The sequence below is a fragment of the Halichoeres trimaculatus genome, unplaced genomic scaffold (assembly GCF_033239565.1).
Source record: "Halichoeres trimaculatus isolate MK-OKI-2021-1 unplaced genomic scaffold, fHalTri1.1 fHalTri1_scaffold_21, whole genome shotgun sequence".
Lineage (NCBI taxonomy): Eukaryota > Metazoa > Chordata > Actinopteri > Labriformes > Labridae > Halichoeres > Halichoeres trimaculatus.
In genome coordinates, this window is record NW_027437199.1 from 4,575,969 (window position 1) to 4,595,842 (window position 19,874).

Here is a 19,874-nt window from a genome sequence, read left to right on the forward strand (position 1 = left end):
TGGAACCAAAACGAAAGGGTCCTACTTCCGTTTACACGGAAACCAGAGCTAATGACCGATGTTTGTTATGCTACATGTAGCAGGTAAAACATCTCAAATTATTTCAACTTCACGTGAAAATCGAGACTTTGAAGAGATAATTTGAAGTCTACATTTAAGTTAACCTCTATTTTGATGACTTTGTTCGGCCTAACGCGTTTAAAACGTTTATTTACGTCGGATTCAGTGTGTGAATGTATGTGGCCTGGCTAAACGCGCTAGCACTGTTGACGCTAACGGTTGTACAGTTAATACGAGTTTTAGCAGTTACAGTGACACATAATGGACTTTTCTTTCTTTTTTGAAATAAATTTATGTATTTTCATACATTTTATTTTCCGAGGAGCTTTGAGTGCAGCTAGCTACAGCCGTCAAACTTGATGAGCTAATGTAACTCAATGAGCTAGCAGGCTAACGGGAGCCGCTGCGTGGGTGTGTATTCAGTCTGCTTCAAACGGTTGGATAAAAATGAACTTCAAGCCGAATTGCTTCTCAGTTTTTCCTTAAAGCTTTTATTTATACATTTTTTGATTAAATCTCTTTAAAAATTAAAACACTTGCACAAATAAAATTGGCACTGACGCCTTTTTGAATAGGAGCAGGTGCATGATCAACTTAGTGTGGGGAAAATAAAGGACAATTTGAAACAGTAAAACAGATTTTTTTTTTCCTTTATTGAACCTATTAAGACTTTTATGGTCTTTTGGCATCAAACTCGTTTTAATTCAACATAACTTAATTTTTACTTCTTGTTGCCTGAAATTTTATGTATAAGTTTTTACCATAAATAAAGCAGTATTTGACAAGAAATCAATACTTAAATGCCTGTGATAAGCCCAACGGTATTAAAATCTGTTTCTTGAATCTGTTTCACAAAATCATGCAATAAACACATAAAATACACATATGTACATCACACATACAGACCTATCTTTTGTTTTGCTTTAATTTATTTGTGTTTAGCTAGCATGTTCTTTAGACGACAGCCATTTTTGATCTTACAACAAGCAAAAGCGTCTTTTTGTGTGTAATGGTTAATTATCTACAGCAGAAAGTCTTAAATTTTTTAACATCGGCTTCTTGTTGTGTGTCCCCAGTATGCCCGCTGAACGCAAGCGCTCAGTAAACATGGATGAAAAAGACGTTTGCACCTTCAGCAACAAGGATAAAGATAAAGAACGAGACGGCGACAGACGGCCCGGATCTGCCAGAGACAAAGCGAAAGACGAGGCCAAAATGAGCGGCAAAAAAGAAGGTGGAAAGGAGGAGAAGAGAAAGCGCCTTGAGGAGGAAAAGAAGAAGAAAGAGGAAAAGGAACGCAGAAAGAAGGAGGAGGAAAAACAGAAGGCGGAGGAGGAATTGAAGAAGAAAGAGGAGGAGGAGAAGAAACAGCAGGAGGAGCAAGAGAAGAAGATACAAGAGGAGGAGGCGAAAAGACAGCGGGAGGAGGAGGCAGCTCTTCTAAAGTAGGTTATTCTCAAGTCATAGATAAATCACAGCAAAAACTGAATGTGACGATTACTGCCTCTTTTACTGCTGTCCTTTATTCTTATGTTTCTACTGTTTTCCCTCATCCCTGCAGAGAAAAAGAGGAGGGGCACCAGCTGCACCAAGAGGCCTGGGAGCGCCATCAGTGCAGGAAAGACCTCCGCAGCAAGAACCAGAATGCTCATGAGGGTCGACCTGAGGAGGCCTTCTTCAGCCGCCTGGACTCCAGTCTGAAAAAAAACACAGCCTTCGTCAAGAAGCTGCGCACACTCACCGAACAGCAGCGGGACTCGCTTTCAAACGACTTTAACTCTTTAAACCTCAGCAAGTACATCGGCGAGGCTGTGAGCTCGGTCGTGGAGGCCAAGCTGAAGATCTCTGACGTGGGCTGTGCTGTTCATCTCTGCTCCCTCTTCCACCAGCGCTACGCTGAGTTTGCTCCGTTGCTGTTACAGGCCTGGAAGAAGCACTTTGAGGCGAGGAAGGAGGACAAGGCGCCTAACGTGAGCAAGCTCCGCACAGACCTGCGCTTCATCGCTGAGCTCACCATCGTGGGCCTCTTCACCGATAAAGAAGGCCTTTCTCTTATTTACGAGCAGCTGAAGAACATCATCAGCACCGACCGTGAGACGCACACCCACGTGTCGGTGGTCATCAGCTTCTGTAAGCACTGTGGGGACGACATCGCTGGTTTGATTCCTCGCAAGGTGAAGCTGGCTGCTGAGAAGTTTGGCCTGACCTTTCCTCCCAGTGAGATCATCAGCACAGAGAAACAGCAGCCTTTCCAGAACCTTCTGAGGGAGTACTTCACTTCCCTCACCAAACACCTGAAGAAAGACCACCGGGAGCTTCAGAACACTGAGAGGCAGAACAGGTGAGAAATGGATGACGCTTACATCAGTCTGGAGTTTTGATCTCATAGATTCATTGTTAGAGCTGCCATGTTATCCCTGGTTGAAGTTAGTAATTCAAGCTGTACTTTTGTCAGTAATCATCTCTGATTGTTATTGAATACTCTCTAAATCTCTTTCTCCTCTCCAGGCGTATCCTACATTCCAAAGGGGAGCTAAGTGAGGACCGACACAAGCAGTATGAAGAGTTTGCCACCTCTTACCAGAAGCTGCTGGCTAACACTCAGTCCCTGGCTGATCTGCTGGATGAGAACATGCCAGAGCTGCCTCAGGACAAGACAGTGCAGGAGGGTGGGTGACCTTCCTTCTCCAGACTTACACTCAGAGTGAGATGTTTTGAAATACATTTTTTAAGACAACTGTTTCTCCTCTGCTCTTTCCTCAGACCACGGCCCTGGCATTGATATTTTCACCCCTGGAAAGCCCGGAGAGTACGACCTGGAGGGAGGGATATGGGAAGACGAAGATGCACGGAACTTCTATGAGAACCTGGTGGACCTGAAGGCCTTCGTCCCTGCTATCCTCTTTAAGGACAACGAGAAAAGCCAGGGTAAAGACAAGGAAGATTTTAAAGGTATATTTGAATACACACTTAAGAAAAGAAAAGGAGAGTCACAGGTTTTTATTCAGGCTTTGTGTGTGTCTGGTTCAGACGGCAGAGAGGGGAAGGAATCTGCTGCCACTACCACTGAGGAGCTGGAGCTGGAGCTGGAGGCTCTGGACATCACAGATGAACCTCTGGAGCTGGAGGGGGCAGACGAGGCAGAAAATGAAGAACTGGCAAAAAAGCTGTTGGATGAGCAAGGTAGATCATTTCAAGTGTCACATCTCAATCACCTGATGCAAAACTTCAGTTGCAGACGCTTGTGCAAGAAAACTTATTAAATGATGATATTAAAATGCAGAAACACAAAACTTGTCCAGTAAAAATTCACTTTTTTGGTGAGAGAAATATGCTTAACAGTTTTGTTTTTGTGGGTTTGAATCTAGAACAAGAGGATGAGGAAGCAAACACAGGGTCTCACTTGAAGCTTATTGTCGACGCCTTCATCCAGCAGCTTCCAAACTGTGTCAACAGAGACCTCATAGACAAGGTGAGGGGACGCACACACCTGAAAGCTGCCTCAGTGCTCTTTAGTGTTGAGGTTGTGTGCGCGCTGATGAGTAAAAATATTTTTCTTTGTATTTATGAGCGCTTTGTTTACCCCCAGGCTGCCATGGACTTCTGCATGAACATGAACACCAAGTCCAACAGGAGGAAGCTGGTCCGAGCCCTCTTCACTGTCCCCAGGCAGAGGTAAGCTTAACAGAACCGAACATTTCAGGTATTCCACCACCAGGGGGAGCCATCACTTCAGCTTTAACTGACTCCTTCTCCTACTACAGGCTGGATCTTCTTCCCTTCTACTCCCGTCTGGTTGCAACTCTTCATCCCTGCATGTCTGACGTTGCTGAGGACCTGTGCTCCATGCTGAAAGGAGACTTCAGGTTCCATGTAGGTCCCCTGTTGTGGCGTTATACCCTTTTAATTTATCCTACATGCTTCTTGATCATCTTATTTGAATTCTTTTTTTGCATTATAGATTCGAAAGAAGGACCAGATCAACATTGAGACCAAAAATAAGACCGTGAGATTCATCGGGGAACTGGCCAAGTTCAAGATGTTCTCAAAAACAGACACTCTCCACTGTCTGAAGGTGGGTGAGAGGTCTGAGGATTTATCTCTGAGCTGGTTAATGGATAGATTTAGATTAAAAGCTTGTGTTTGTGTCCCGACAGATGCTGCTGTCAGACTTCACACATCACCACATTGAGATGGCCTGCACTCTGCTGGAGACCTGCGGACGCTTCCTCTTCAGATCCCCTGACTCTCATCTGCGTACCAGCGTCCTACTGGTCAGTAAATATCACCAACTATAACTTCATCAGGTTGTAGATGGTTAAAGGGTGTTTGTAGCTGACTTGTATTGAAATTTTGTTTAAGACTTGTTTTGATTTAAAGTCTTGATGCTGAGAGCTGATGTTTTCTCCTCCTGTGTGCACTTCAGGAGCAAATGATGCGTAAGAAGCAAGCACAGCATCTAGATGCTCGCTACGTCACCATGGTGGAGAACGCTTACTACTACTGCAACCCTCCGCCCGTGGAGAAGACGGTGAAGAAGAAGAGGCCTCCGCTGCAGGAGTACATCCGCAAGCTGCTCTACAAAGACCTCTCCAAGGTGACCACGGAGAAGGTGCTGAGGCAGATGAGGAAGCTGCCGTGGCAGGACCCGGAGGTGAAGGGCTACCTGATCTGCTGCATGGTCAACATCTGGAACGTCAAGTACAACAGCATCCACTGCGTGGCCAACCTGCTGGCCGGCCTGGTGGCCTACCAGGAGGACGTGGGCATCCATGTGGTGGACGGGGTGCTGGAGGACATCCGACTGGGCATGGAGGTAAGACGAGGAAGAGAAAAGGAGTGTGTCATAACAAAAGTTGTGTAACATCCTCATACAGTAGACAAAAGAGGAGACGGGAAGATGAGCCAAACCAAACACCGATGCTCACTGACACGTCTGACAGGTGGCTGACTGACATGTTACTGTCGCAAACGTGAAGGACACTGTTACATGCTGCAGAACATGTGAGCTGAGTCTCTTCCACATGGTTGGATCCCTCGACAGACCATAACTACTGTTCATGTCAAAACATCACTGATCTGATCCAGAAATCTGTCAAACAAAGACAGAAGTAGCTCTGCTGGTGTTTCTCAGCTTACAACTGAATGTGTCTCCTGTCAGACCTGATTCACTATCGTCTTTTTTTTGCCAGAACAGCAAATTACATGAAGTTAAAGAGCAAAATCCTGCTCACGGTTATCCCCCAGAGTCTTCCTGTGTATGGTGCTGTTGCTCCTTAGACTTCTATAAAACAAAAACAGAGAGTTTCTCAAATGAAAGCGTCAAATTTCAAATTTTGTGCTTCAAGAAATAACTAAAATCATCATTTTTTTAACTTTTAATAAGATACTTGTTGCAATTCTACACTGACAGAAAGAGTTATTAGTCAAATATAAGACTTTTATTTGAAAGTTTGATTTTAAATATCTGATTTAAATTTGATCTTTAGCTGTAAAATTTACCAGTATTTCAAGATGGTTGCTATCACTTCCCTCTTTGAGTAAGAACATGATTTACTCAACAAAATATGATGTAACTGTATTTATTTAAAAGGCCCATTATTATTTTTTATTGGAGAGAGTAAGCTCTGCTAAACAGCATCATTAAAATGCTTTCTTCTTCATGCATCAGTGATAATGATCCAGTGACGTAAGATCCTGATTAATGAGGCTCTTCACATTTAATGAAGTAGAATACTGAATGGAGAACTTGTCATTTGGCTTCATTTACATAAAAAAACAACCTTAATGTCGCCATTCTTTTATTTATTTTATTTATTTTATTAGGTCAATCAGCCAAAGTTCAACCAGCGCCGCATCAGCAGCGCCAAGTTCCTCGGCGAGCTCTACAACTACCGCATGGTGGAGTCCGCCGTCATCTTCCGCACCCTCTTCTCCTTCATCTCCTTCGGGGTCAACCAGGACGGCTCCCCGAGCCTCCTGGATCCTCCGGAGCACCTGTTCCGCATCCGCCTGGTCTGCACCCTGCTGGACACCTGCGGGCAGTACTTCGACCGCGGCTCCAGTAAGAGGAAGCTCGACTGTTTCCTCATCTACTTCCAGGTGAGAATTTCATTTTCCCCCTCAGCCCAGTGTCTTTAGATACAAGTACGAACATCCCTGGAGTTATTTTAGTTATAACCAAGAATCAGGCTGTAGCAGCTGCAGTATTCGCCACACATTGGTCAGAGTTTGTCCACTTAAAGGCTCAGATTGTTGTTCTAGGTGCCTGAGGTCTTTACAGAAAGGTTCCCAAACCTCAGGAGTTACAGATCCTTTTTGAAATCTAAACACAGCTGTGAGGAGCTCTCTTCAAAGCCTCCAGACTCAGCTGACTGTAACAGATACTCTGTTTGTGGAGCACCAGAGATGCTGGCTAAATTTGTTGCTTATTTAATGTGTTAGTCAGACCGTGGGATTGTAAATGGTTTGTATGATCCAATGCAATACGTGCAGTTAGGCCTGTCACGATAACAAATTTTGCTAGACGATAATTTTTTCAAAATTTTATTGCCCATAAACGATATTATTGTCAATATTATTTTGATTTTTTTTTTCCATTTTTTCATTGATGTAATTATGATAAATGGGATAATAAAGTGAGTACACCATATCAAAAGCAAGAAACTTTGATTTCTTAAGATTATTTAACTGTAATTAAAAGGTCAGGATCTTTTAAATAAAATAAATTTAACAAACAAGAAAGAGAAAAAAAATACAATGAAAATGAAATGGACTCTCTTTTAGAAAAAATACATGTCAATGAAAATAATTAATACTAATCAAAAACAATAAAACATAGACCCTGTCTCTAAAGAAAAAACGAAACTAAAAAAATTTATAATAATAATAAAAACTGTAGCGTAAATAAAAGGGAGTTTATGCAGTTCCTGAATTGTTTGTAACATGTACTTTTTCCCAGTCAATCCGTACTGTCTGTCAAACATTTTTAACATTTCTGGCTTTCAACCGTATTGAAGGGCTGCATTTCTTTGGCTATGTATCTGTCTTTGAGCGCCCACCATTTGGCGCTTTTATTTCTATTTACTTTCTCAGTAAGAGCGGATTGTCAAAGAACAAGGCTCCGCTGCACCTCCCCTTCTTCTTCTTCTTTGTCGCCACTATTTTCAAACAAATGCGACATATCAGCTCGTTGGTGTTCATGAGTTCACACTTTGTTCATTCGGATAAAAAACAAAATATTCCCACACTGGGACTGTGGCAGGCGGCTTAAGAACCGTATCTTTGGTGCCATCACTCATATTAGCGTGTGTTTCCTCCTTACCCCTCAGGACGCTCGTTTCAGCTCTCTCCGTGGCGAGCAGCCCCGTCTTCACCCCAAAGATCACATTTTTGACAGATGTTCACTCCGCTATAAATCCGCTATAGAACCTATGCACCCCGATGTTAGGAAAGATAGACGTAGTGAGCCATCTTCTCATTCAGCCTCTTTGGTGGAAAGAGAGGAGGAAAACAAACGCAGCACGTGTCAGTTTATCGAGCCTGACAAACTTACCGAGGATGTTTTTATTTATCGTTCGGTTAATTGATTTATTGATCATCGTGACAGGCCTACGTGCAGTAGAGGTGGGTGATACAGCCTCAAAATTATGTCACGATATTTTAAGGAAATTTGCAAGATCAATGTTTATGACGATATGAGGAAAAAAAAGAACAACTTATTATTAGTGGTTGCTGCTTCTGAATAACAGCAGTTTTATTGCACACACAGTATGGAAGACACTTTTCCAATCATTTACTACACAATCTTGAAATGTAAACATAGTAAGAAGGTCAGATCCAGAGGAAATCTGACGTTTTGGTGGAGGAGTTAATCCCGCGGTGCTCGCGCTTTATGTGGAAATTAGGGGTAATGCTGATATTGAGTTCGGACGTCCAGTTAACCACAGCTTTCACGTCCTCCTCATGTGTCTTCATATCCTGGTTGTACTCGGCCGTGTTTTTCAGCTTTCGGTGGAGGAACATGTTTGTGGTGTTTCCACCCTTCGCGGTTTAGTTCTCCTGCACATTTTGCATTTCATTTGTTTTGCTGCGTGTCTGATCTTTGTTCAGCCAAACCACCTTCACATCACTGAGGTAGCTCCTCTCTTAGGCTCTAAATCCTTATGTGAGGACGAAGAAGATGCTGCCGTGCTACTTTCACTCTCAGTCATTGTTGTTTTGTACACAGCAGGGAGCTTCATACATCATTGCGTCTCTGCACTGTAAATATCACGAAATGATGAACTAATATCATCAAAAATTATACCGTTATTATCATAGACGGTGTGATATGGCAGCACCAAAAGGAAGCAGTAGACAAGCAACTCCTGTGTTCTACAAGAAAGAATGATGTTGATGCTGTTTTTGAGCATTGACAAAGAGTGATGTAAGAGCTGTTTCTGTTTCTTCAAGAAATATTCTTCTGTCTTGCACAAGAGTCTGTCTCTGTAAGAATGCTTTTTAAAATAAAGTGTGACACTTAGAATAACAACCTGAGCTGCTGGTGACAAAAACCGGAACTTTTAACTGATGAGTTTGAGTTTGGTGAAGTGTGACTGCAGGTATTTTCAGCCTGTGTCTCTGCCACAAAATAAGACTTAACAACTAGCCCCAGAAAATTCACAAAATAGAGCCCAGGTTTAAAGAATCTGGAAATACTGGGACGTGGGCTGCTCATAACTTTCATTAATCTGTAACTTTGTGTGTTTCTGCAGCGTTACATCTGGTGGAAGAAGAGCATCGACGTCTGGACCAGAGACCACCCGTTCCCCATCGACATCGACTACATGATCAGCGACACCCTGGAGCTCCTGCGCCCCAAGATGAGGCTCAGCTGCTCCCTGGACGAGGCCACCAAGCAGGTCACGGAGCTGGAAAGAGAGGTGCTCGTCAAACTAGGTGAGAGCTCGTCCGAACAAGACGCCCGTTTCCGGTCTGTCATCCACAGCGTGCGTGAGGGTTTGAGTGTTTGTGTAGCAGCCGGACTCACAGGTCGGGTCGCTCTCTGTCGTCCCGGCTGAGCAGCATTCCTGGCTGTGTAGGAGGGCGATGTTCATCGAAACAGACACATACCTGACACGTACAGTCACTTGAGGATGAGTGATTTTAGGGATTTTTATAAATAACAATGAGTGACATGACAAGTTTTTTCGAGAAAGCCAACCCAGATACAGAAGTGTCTTGTTTTGATTTTGTGTTTTTCTTTTCCTTTAAATTCTGAGTTGAAAATACATTTCAATTTTTTTTTCATCATCTGATCCTTTTGTTTATTCTTCAGTGCAACAGCTGAGTATTCCTGAGTGTGACAGACAGAGGAGGAATAGAATAGAAAACACTTTATTTATCCCCTAGGGGAAATTCAGGAGGAGTCACAGCAGCAATCAAGAAAACAAAGTAAGAAAGTGTATAGAAAGTGTAAAAAGCTCCATAAGAAAATAGATGCTGACAGCTTGTCCATCATTGTCCAGTCAGCCAGCCTGCACCTCCACAGGGTCCAGGACTGAGCTTCTTCAGCAGTCTGTTCAGTCTCTGTCTCCTGGATCCTGTCTGCTCACAGCAGATGAAGCTCTTCCAATGTGGCCTTGGTGTCTGCTGTTAGCTCTGTTAGCCATGTCTGTGAATAGCATGATGCTACTCTGCCCTCTGGTATTCCCTCTGTTGCTGGGTTAGCACAGCTAGCTCATTTATCATATTGGAGATAGATCTTGCATTCCCAGTTAGATGTCGTCACTTCTTAGCTCACACCTGAGAACCAGCACGTCATCCTCACCTCCCTCTCCTCACCTTGAGGGGAAACATCTGGCCTAGCACCAGTTAGCATTGACATGCTACAGGCTGCTAACAGCTAAGTTCACATGTAAACAATGCAGACATGGTTACATGTAGGATCTCCAGACAAACACAGGAGCAAAAGTAGTAAAAATATCACTGAAGACAAAACCAGTTTGGTGTCCATGACCAACAAATGATCCACTCCAAATACAAAAATGACGAAAAAGAGACAAAAAAATAACAAGAAAACAGACAAAGAAGACAGAGCCACTGCAACAGACAGCCACAACCAACAGGGCGGCGCTTAGCAACAAAGCTTGAACATCAGCTTTGTTTTATAGTTTCAAGGTGTTGACTTGGAACGTGCAGAAAAATGTAAACAAAGGCCCCGCCCACTGAGACAGAAACACAGACTGTGGATCTGTGCGTCTGGGATGGAAGTAGGAAGTGCTCTCCAGTTTTTATACGTCTGCTTTTTTATGCCTGTGGTTACATTCGTGTTTGTAGAAAGTGATTGATGAGACGTATGGAGGCCCCTCTGTAACCGCACAGAGCAGCCATTGTTGTACAGTTCATACTTTAACCAGGATCAGGCATTCCTCAGTCCCTGAGTCACACAAAGACCAGAGACCGGATCCTCAGCTTCACGTACCTGCCTGACTTCATTTCTTCACCTTAACACAACAGTTGCACAATTAGGCTGTGTAATTAGCTGCAGGTACAGGTTTGGAGACATTAATGAGATAATCGCTCCCTCTGAACGTCTATTTTTAGCTCAGGCTTGGCTCCGATTTGTTTCATAACTCACTCCATCAAACTTAATCATTATTCTTCCCCTCTGATACTCCATCATTTCTTGCATTTTTTACATGTGTGTTTTTTTTCGAAGGTATGGCGATGGAGAAAGACGGACGCTCCAGTGCCATGAGTGAGGGCGAAGGTCTGGACGAAGAAGATGAAGACGATGATGAAGAGGGCGGTGCAGAAACCGAGGAGCAGTCAGGCAACGAGAGCGAGATGAACGAACAAGAGGAGGACGTGAGTGACTCTTTGTGACCTCCTCCTGTTTGTCCTCTGATGTGATGACTGCACACACACAATGACTTAACAACAGCTTTACTTTCATAACGGCGTCCATCCCTGAGGACGAGCCTCTGAAACGTATTTAGAGCGTCACAGGTCGTTAAAGGCGAGGTGGATTAAACAGAGCTCGTCTGACGTGAGCATAAAACCATTCTCTTCAGAACGAACAAATCATGTTTTAAACTAAAATCAATAACGATTTCATCCTCATGACTTCAAGTTAGCGCTCACAGAGTTCGTCCTCTGAGCTCAGATCTTTTTCTGCTACTTCCTTCTCAGCACTTGTGTTGTAACAAAGACTAAACACACTACAAGATGTCATCAGTGTTTATTTTCGGAGCTGTGAACACACAGTAATTGGTGTTTTTGCAGCGGCCTGTGACCTCTTCGCAAGGAGTGTTGTTAGCTTTGATTACTCAGTCTTCAGCTTTAAGCTCCTTCCTGTCCGTCAGTGACTCGACAAGTTTGTGGACACGATAGGAAAGTTTCCTTTCACCACAGAGAAGAGACAGATATGACAGTCCAAAATATTTGTTTAAGTTGTGCTAACCTTTTTAAAACAATCCAACAGTGTTAAAATAGTAATAACAATCATAACTTTATTTGTATAACACATTTAAAAACAAGTGTTCACTAAGGGCTTTGACAGAAAAGCAAAACATTCAAAAGAAAAAAGCAAAAAAACAAGTTTTTTGGCCCCAACAGAAGAAAAGATTTCGAAAAAGGGCAGAAAGAAGTAAAACTTATTTATTTCCACACCTTCTCCATTATTAATTGATGAGTAAAAAATCGAGTCTTAAAAGGATGAACTCAAAGTAATAACAAGAAGGAGAGAAAACGAAGAGGAAGGAAACAAGAAAGTCAATAGGGATGCACGATATATGGGTATCAATATCGATATCAGCCGATATTAACTCATTAGCTGTCGGCCATTTTCAGAGCATCTTGAACGATCTTTCAAAACCCAAATAATCTTGTTTTCTCTGACTGTGTAAACACCAAAACTACCTCAGAAAAGTGGACTCTCTTCTTTTATGTCTCTCTTTCTGTTTTTGATCCAAAAAACAGACAAAACAAACTTTTATTTGATCGCATTCGTCTCAGGCGCTCCATCCTTTGATCCTCTCCATGATCGTTTTTTCTCACGATCTTGCTGCTTTTTCTGTCTGAGCTACCTAGACACATCGACTCAGATTGTTTTTTGTTTTTTTTTCTAACCAATATTAATATCGGTAAATATCCGTTATCGGCCATAGCAGCAATATTAATATCAGTATCGGCCAGAATTTTCATATCGGTACATCCCTAAAAGTCAGTAATCAAAGCAATGAATTAAAAGTTCTTATTGAATGAATAATAAGATCAGAACAGAAGAAGATGGTGAATAGGGTATCACATAAAAACAAGTCTCTTAAAGTTTTCGAAGAGATCTTAAAGATGTCACTGAATCTGGGAGTATTTTCTCCTCAGGCAAGTCACTCCAAAGCCGAAGCGCCATGACAGAAAAAGCACGCTCACCTTTCACTTGACGCCTCGACTGTCAGACCCAGACATGCTTTAAATTGTATCAATGACATTTTTCATCTCTGAGGTTAAAACCGAGATGTTGTGATGTTTTCTGTTAGATTAAAACTTTAAGGCATTTATTCATAAATCTCACGCCTGGGTCTCAGCTGTGACTTTCATTTGTTTTCATAGGAAGGATCTGAGAATGAAGAGGAGGAGAGGGAGGAAGAAGAAGAAGAGAACACCGACTACCTGACCGACTCCAACAAGGAGAATGAGACAGATGAGGAGAACAACGTAAGATGTGACATTTCTGAGAGATTCTCGTTAATCTGCAGAGAGAAGTGTTGGCATAAAGATTTAAACGTTCATTCCTGTTTCAGGAGGTCACCATCAGAGGAGGAGGGCTGAAGCATGTGGCCTGCGCTGAGGATGAGGATTTCATTCAGGCTCTGGACAAGATGATGCTGGAGAATCTGCAGGTAAGACAACACACTGCTGGTTTGCAGTCTGCACTCCATCAGATACACAAACCTCCTCCTCCTCATGAAACCCGTTGTTTGGTCCCTGCAGCAGCGCAGCGGCGAGACGGTGAAGGTGCACCAGCTGGACGTGGCGATCCCGCTGCAGCTGAAGAGCCAGCTGAAGAAGGGGAGCTCCGGGCAGCCGTGCATCGGGGAGGGGGACGCCGACATCTCTGACACCATGCAGTTTGTGATGCTGACGCGCAGAGGCAACAAACAGCAGGTAAACACAGAGCGCCCATACCTTCAGCTTTTTCTATCGTTTCGTTTTTGACGCTTTCATAAAAAGAGCTCAGACGAGCGAGGAGCTGCGAGGTGATTTAATGCTTTCTCTGTCTCACTCTGTAACCTCCCTCACGCTTGCCTCAGTCTGACTGAGCTCAGGAATAATATTGACTCTGGACTTGTAGCTGTGTGTGTGTGAATGTGTGTGTTATATGTGTGTGTGTTGAGCGTGTGGTTTGAGGTTTTGAGGGCAGAGGCTGGTTCTCGGAGCTCTGGGTGTGTCCGCTCCTTTTCTGCGAGTTTTCTCTGAGCTTTAAACGAGGCTTCGGTCCACACGGCCTCACTGCGCTTAATGGACAGCTGCCAAACACACATACACTCTCACACACTCACACACACACACACACACACAGGCAACAAAATAAATATGAAAATCCCTTTTCTGGAGCGAACACTGAATATCTTTGTTGGAGTGTTAGAGAGGCGCGTGGACAGGAAATGACTCCCAGCCTCAGTAAACACACACAGCTTCACCTGGTGAATGAAAGCAACCTGTGTGTGTGTGAAGGCCGTCCTCACGGCCTCTTCATCTGTTTTTCCAACCTCTTTTTGATCAGATTGAGTAGATTTTCTTGACTAATCTCACGATTTTCCTCTGCTGATCAGTTTAAAGTTGATAGTTATCACACAACCTGAGTCGTCTCTCTGCTCCTGTCATGCAAAGATTGCTAAATAAGATAACTTTGCTTAAAATCAAGTGCCTGACTCTGATTGGCCAATCACGTGTTTGTTATTTATTAAAGCTCCTGTGAGGAACTTTCGTTTCATTTGAACTTGGTGCCACCTATGAACAAAGTGAGACTTCTTGTCTCCTTGCTGTTTTACAGACAAATAAGGGGCAGTTTACACGACAACGGTTTTAGGGCGAAACGCAAAAGTTTTGTTGTGTTTAGGCCTTGCATTTTAAGTGGAAATTAGGGGTGTGCCATATCATATTGTCTATGATAATACAGGTATAACTTTTTTGAGATATTAAATTTATAATTTCGTGATATTTCCTGTGCAGAGGTGCGATTACGTGTGACGCTCCCTGCTGTGTACAAAACAACAACAGCCGAGAGTGAAAGTAGCACGGCAGCATCAACTTCGTCCTCACATGAGGATTTAGAGCCTAAAAGAGGAGCTACCTCAGGGATGTGGAGGTGGCTTGGCTGACCAAGGATCAGTCAAAGATCAGGTAAAACAAATCAAATGCAAAATGTGCAGGAGAACTAAACCGCGAAGGGTGGCAACACCACAAACATCTTCCTCCACCTAAAGCTGAAACACACTACCGAATACAAGCAGGCTGTGGAAACGTGAGGACCCGAAAGCTACGTTATTACGAAAGTGGTCGAGCCGAACGTCCGAACCCGATATCTGCATTCACACTAGTGCTGCACGATTTGGGGAAAAGGCGCGATTTGCGATTAGGTGGACAATATTGTGATTGCGATTGTGCTTGCGATTTAATAAAAAAAGTTGTGTCATGATGAGTCTACAGACTTGCTTGGTTATCATGGAGAAAAATCTGAATTACATGTGCTGACGTTTCGATTGCGATTGCGATTGCGATAATCGTGCAGCCCTAATTCACACACAAAGCGTGAGCGCCGTGCAGCACAGCGCCCACAGCATAAAGGCATATCAGATTCTGAAATCTAAAGCTAAAACTTAACAAAAAGCTTCTTTTTCTTGGGTTTTCTGTTTTTGGTCCCTGACCCTTATGACAGCAAGTTTGGGACTTTTTAAAATGCAAAGTATTTATTTATTTATTTTAATTTATGTATTTTAATTTTTGTATTTTAATATACATTTTTTAATTTATTTATTTTAATTTATTTTCTAGGGGCAGTTTTGTTGTATCTTAACTTCGCTGGATTTTGCCACAAGCACCCGTATTTATTACCATGTTTTTTTTTTATTATCATATCTTAATATCTGATTAGTTTTACTATATTGTTTTATGCCACAGGTGAATTTTATTTATTTTTTCGTCTTTATTGTTAATGTATGTGAGGGTGTTGTCAGTGCATGACGCCCACTGAAACAAATCCCAATTCAAAGTATTGACATGGTTATAAAGTATTGAATCTTGTATCTTGAATGTTGATGTCACTTCCTGCTCCTGGTCCTCAGTATAAGATCCTCAACGTGCCACTGTCGTCTCACCTGGCTGCAAACCACTTCAACCAGCAGCAGGCCGAGCAGGAGGAGCGCATGCGGATGAAGAAACTCACTCTGGACATCAACGAGAGGCAGGAGCAGGAGGACTACCAGGGTACGGCACCATGGAGGGTTAAAAAGGGTTAAAAAAGGGTAGAAAATCTAAACTGTTATAAAAAGTTTCTTTCAAAGTTTCGACGAATCAACTTTCTGTGTGTTCGTGCTTCAGAGATGATGCAGTCCCTGGCTCAGCGCCCAGCTCCTGCCAACACAAACCGTGAGCGCCGGCCTCGTTATCAGCACCCGAAAGGCGCTCCCAACGCCGACCTCATCTTCAAGACCGGAGGAAGGTGAGACAAGAGCCGCGAAGCACCGACACTCAAACACACGGCGCAGAATGTGAAAGCTCAGGGCCGGTGGTTCTTATCTGTGTGTGTGTACTGACTCCACCTCATGACGTCTCTTTAAACAGCCTGGAAAGAGCCAGAAAGGAAAGACAAGAGATGAGAGACAGGAAGCAGAGACAAGAGAGGAAAGAGAAGCAGGAGAGAAGCCACAGTTATGTCAACGAGTAGAAAGAAACTCGTTGAGGAGGCGTTAGGCTGTAGCTCAGTTAGCTTTGTGTTCATTTTGCACTTTTTAACCTCTGACTCTAATTTTTTCAGGTGGTTCGATTCGTTAGATCCTGTTTCCTATGAAATCTCTTTGAAATGTGTAAATAAAGATAAATCTAAGTTCTTTCATTGTCAAACATCAGAAGCACCTTGTGAGTTTTTTCTTTAATGGAAATTATTTTGTACATGCAAGGTTCAGTTTGACTTCACACTGTCTCTCTTAAAACACAGAGTGTGATCAGGTTTTTGAGTCCATGAGGATCGAAGTTGAGTCAAAGCATCACAAGTCTTTTCCACTCCACATCTAAGTCTTAATTATGGAGGAAGATTAGTGCCACTGTAAAAAAAAAAAAAAAACACCCTTTTTTATTGCACGTTTTTTCTGGGAAAAAATTCAGAATTCAGACTTTTTTTTCTTTATTGCAATCATTTTTTTTTTAATTTAACAGTTTAATAAAGATAAAGAAAATGACATAAATAAAAGTGAAAGACAGAGCTTTGGGGTAAAAGTGCCTGTGAAAAAAAACAAATAAAAAAAACGTGCAGAAGTCCACAGTTGGATCTATTGGAGATAAGATAAGCAAAATAAGAAAATTCTGACCCTTTTCTCAGATATAATAGATCTGTAAAAATTTTGGATGTTTTTTTATTTTGAGTTTAATCTCAGAATTTGATTTTCTTTTTTCTTTTTTGTGATCAACTTTTTATTTAAATTTTTTACAAATTTAACAAAGATGAAGAAAATGACATAAATTACAGTGAAAGCCAGAGCTTGGGGGCAAAAAAAATGTCTGTGTACAAATCTTAATGTCCATGACCCCATGCTCATCAATGTCCTTTATAAAATATGCATATGTAAGAAAAAAATTGGACTTGCGTCTCAGAAAAAAACAGAATGAAATAATTGACATTTTTTTCTCAGAAAAAATAGAAATAAAAATAATTAGACTTTTTTCTAAGAAAAATAGATATAAAAAATTGGACTTTTTCCTCAAAAAATAGATATTTAAAAAACTGACTTTTTTAAAAAAAAAAGAGTTTAATCACAGACTTCTGAGAAAAAGGCAGAATTCAGATTATTTTTTTCTCAGAAAATAATAGTAATAAAAAAAGACATTTTTTTTCTCTTGCCTTAACCCTCTTTCTTCTGTACTTTATAAAAGTCTTTGTCTTGAAAAATACTTTACTATTTATAAACTTGTCATTCAAGGCAAATTCAAACCAGATGTAGACTTTATTGCACAGTGCACACCTTTAACTAATGACAAAGTTTCCCAGAGTAAGATACAAGGAAAAAAATAAATCCATTATTGTTATTATTAATAAACCTTTGTGTAACCAGGAAAAAGACTCATTGAGATTAAAAATCAGCTGCAGCAAAGTTACATTTCCACCACAGACACAAATACACAATGATGATGGTAAACCTGTATTTTCTGTTGCAACGGAGAATCCAAGACAAAACAGGAAGTTATTTGAATAAAAACAGATATAACAACAAGATACTTGTGCTCTAATGGAAAGGATAAGTGCTCAGTAAAGATGTTTATCCAATCTCGCTGTTGTATCAATATTTATGCTCTTCTGATGAGATACACAACCCACCACGTGGTTCCCAAGGTCCTCCAGGACCCAAACATGGGGATTAACAGGCAGTAAGGGTCAGTGGCTGTGCTCATGACACCACGACACAAAAACAGAGAAGGACAGAGAAGTAGAGCCAGGATGAGAAGCCTTCATGGGCAGAAGCTTAACCTGACAGAGGTAGAGAGTTGAGGGTGAGGCTGCACGCTCCACCTCCCCCCACACGAAGGAGGAGAGAAACAGATGTAAGGAATCTCCTCTCATTTCCTCTTCTGTCTCCTAGAAAGTGAATCCACGACCAGAACGGTAACTCTCTGTCTGTGTGGCTGCGTCCTCTCTCAGCCCGTCTGCAGTAAATGTCTGCTCTGTCCTCCAGGAGACGCTGATCGGAGTCTGGGCCCAGGCTGAACGAGCGAGTGAGCAAGGGAGCAAATGATCGAGCAAAAGAGAAAGAGAAGATCGGAGGGGAACACCGGTCGAAACGAGACGGGTCCTCCAGACTCCAGCTGACACCGGCACAGACCAAAAACCCGCTGACCTGAACACCCACTCTAAAGGAGGCCGGTCCAAAGGACAAGGTGGGCAGAGGCAGAACCGGGAGCTGGAGGTCAGAGGTCAGGGGTCACACGATGGCTCTCTTTCTGTTTTTGTCTGTTGCCTGCGATGACACAGAACACCGACTGTCTGGAGAACGAACTACACGAAAAAAAGACGACTGAACTCCTGAGTGGTCGACTGACGGCGTGACAGACGGGAGGGCGGGAGGAGCGCATCGCCTCCTGGAAACACTGACTCATATTTAGGAGTGAAAAACCTGTGAGTGGACTAAACTTACACACAACTGGAGAGGATAACTTACTGTTTTTTGGACTCTTGAAGAAAACCGGGAACATGTGTGTGAAGTTCTCACGTGTTGCTAAACTGACAGAGGAAGAAGAAGCGATGTTTCCGTACACGAGTGAAGTGATGGTTTTTTTTTCTGGAGGCGTGTGTTGCATCAAAGTGGTGTGTCAAACTGTAGCTCAGAGAAAACAGCTGATGGTGACGGTGGTTTTTCCATCGACTGTTGTACAAAAGTGACGCCAACATAGCTTCTGCAAAAAGGTGACGGATGAAGCTGAAACTTAAGGAAGCTGCAGGATCAACACCCCGCCCCTTCCGCTGAAAAAAGCGCTAATTCAACCTGTAAATCTGATTGGTCCACAGACCTGTCAATCATGACATCACATAATCTTTTTTACACATTTCAAAATAGATTAAAACTCAACTTTTCAGAAGATAAACACTTGAATGTAAACCAGCGTAATAAGCAGCCTCATGCAGCCAATCACAAGGTGGAGCTTTAAAAATTTTGGCTTCACTTTAGGAGAGCTGTCACGTTGTCCACCTTTTAATTTCCACTTCCAAATCTGAAAAAAAGTTGGAAGTGTTGAGAAGTTCCTGCAGCTGTGACACACACACCTCTGACTGAACACACGCCTTACACCTTCAGTTCACTTAGCAACCTGATCGCTGAAGGACACCTGAGTGTACATAAATCAACATTTTTTCCAACTTTTATCCTCAGATCTTTTTTTTTTTCTAACCAAGAGTTACTTCTAACGTTATTCAGCTTGCCTTGATTTGGATTTGTGAAGTGTAACGTGATAAAAGCTTTGGACGAGCAGATAACCGTGTGCCTGAGAGACTTTAAAACAAAGTTTATTTTAGATTTACTGTATCCGTCGAGCCTGTTTGATGGTTAGATGTTTTCGATGTGTGTGATCTGTTCTGTTGCTGCATGGGCCTTTTCCTGCACCGCCCTGTCCAGTCGTCGCCCTGTGTCTAGATTTCTGTCGTCCAGGAGGAGAAAACAGCAGCTGGAGGCTTTGTGTCTCGGCTCACGTCGGGCGAAAATGATCATGAATAAAGCGTTAAATCTATCACTGTAACTGAGGTCATGGTGTGTGTTTGTGGCGTGTTTTGAGAGGGCGCGCCTGTTTGTTGAGGTCTAATTACACGGCTGCAAACACAAGTATTTCCTCATTTCCTGCCCGCTCGCTCCTCGCAGCGCTGTATATCTGAAACGCTGTAAATACGCTGGAGTTTACCGGAGCAGACGAGCTGTCGACCACCCATTCACTGCACAGTTTTCTATCTGAGACTATAACAGATACACAAATATACACATTCCCCTTCTTTCTCCCCTCACACTTCCTGTGTTTCCCAAGCTGTCCTATCATAATAAAAGCAAAAAATACCCCAAATACCACAATAAATG

The 19,874-nt window shown here is 42.5% G+C and overlaps 1 protein-coding gene across 3 annotated transcripts; it reads left to right on the forward strand.

The window, feature by feature from the left end:
- Positions 1-18,717, forward strand: upf2 (UPF2 regulator of nonsense mediated mRNA decay). Of its 3 annotated transcripts, none has more exons than XM_074698148.1 (21): positions 1-83; positions 1,137-1,505; positions 1,622-2,401; positions 2,569-2,729; positions 2,824-3,012; positions 3,091-3,243; positions 3,429-3,532; positions 3,650-3,735; positions 3,825-3,933; positions 4,022-4,135; positions 4,218-4,334; positions 4,487-4,876; positions 5,887-6,162; positions 8,817-9,000; positions 10,763-10,911; positions 12,655-12,759; positions 12,846-12,944; positions 13,036-13,209; positions 15,390-15,531; positions 15,646-15,766; positions 17,991-18,717. In XM_074698148.1, exons 1-21 carry the CDS (start codon positions 52-54, stop codon positions 17,998-18,000), a joined length of 3,864 nt encoding a protein of 1,287 aa, XP_074554249.1. In that variant the 5' UTR covers positions 1-51; the 3' UTR covers positions 18,001-18,717. The 3 variants fall into 3 exon arrangements, with proteins under 3 accessions (XP_074554249.1, XP_074554251.1, XP_074554252.1); XM_074698150.1 differs by having other exon boundaries at positions 17,994-18,717; XM_074698151.1 differs by having other exon boundaries at positions 2,824-2,988.
- Positions 18,718-19,874: the final 1,157 nt, after the last annotated feature.

What these genes read in the sequence shown, in the direction of transcription:
- upf2 (XM_074698148.1), top strand. Translation starts at nt 52, where the DNA reads ATGACCGATGTTTGTTATGCTACATGTAGCAG. An exon ending in TGTTATGCTACATGTAGCAG is followed by an intron (nt 84 to 1,136) that starts GTAAAACATCTC and finishes GTGTGTCCCCAG; the next exon opens with TATGCCCGCTGAACGCAAGC. An exon ending in GTTTCCTCATCTACTTCCAG is followed by an intron (nt 6,163 to 8,816) that starts GTGAGAATTTCA and finishes GTGTTTCTGCAG; the next exon opens with CGTTACATCTGGTGGAAGAA.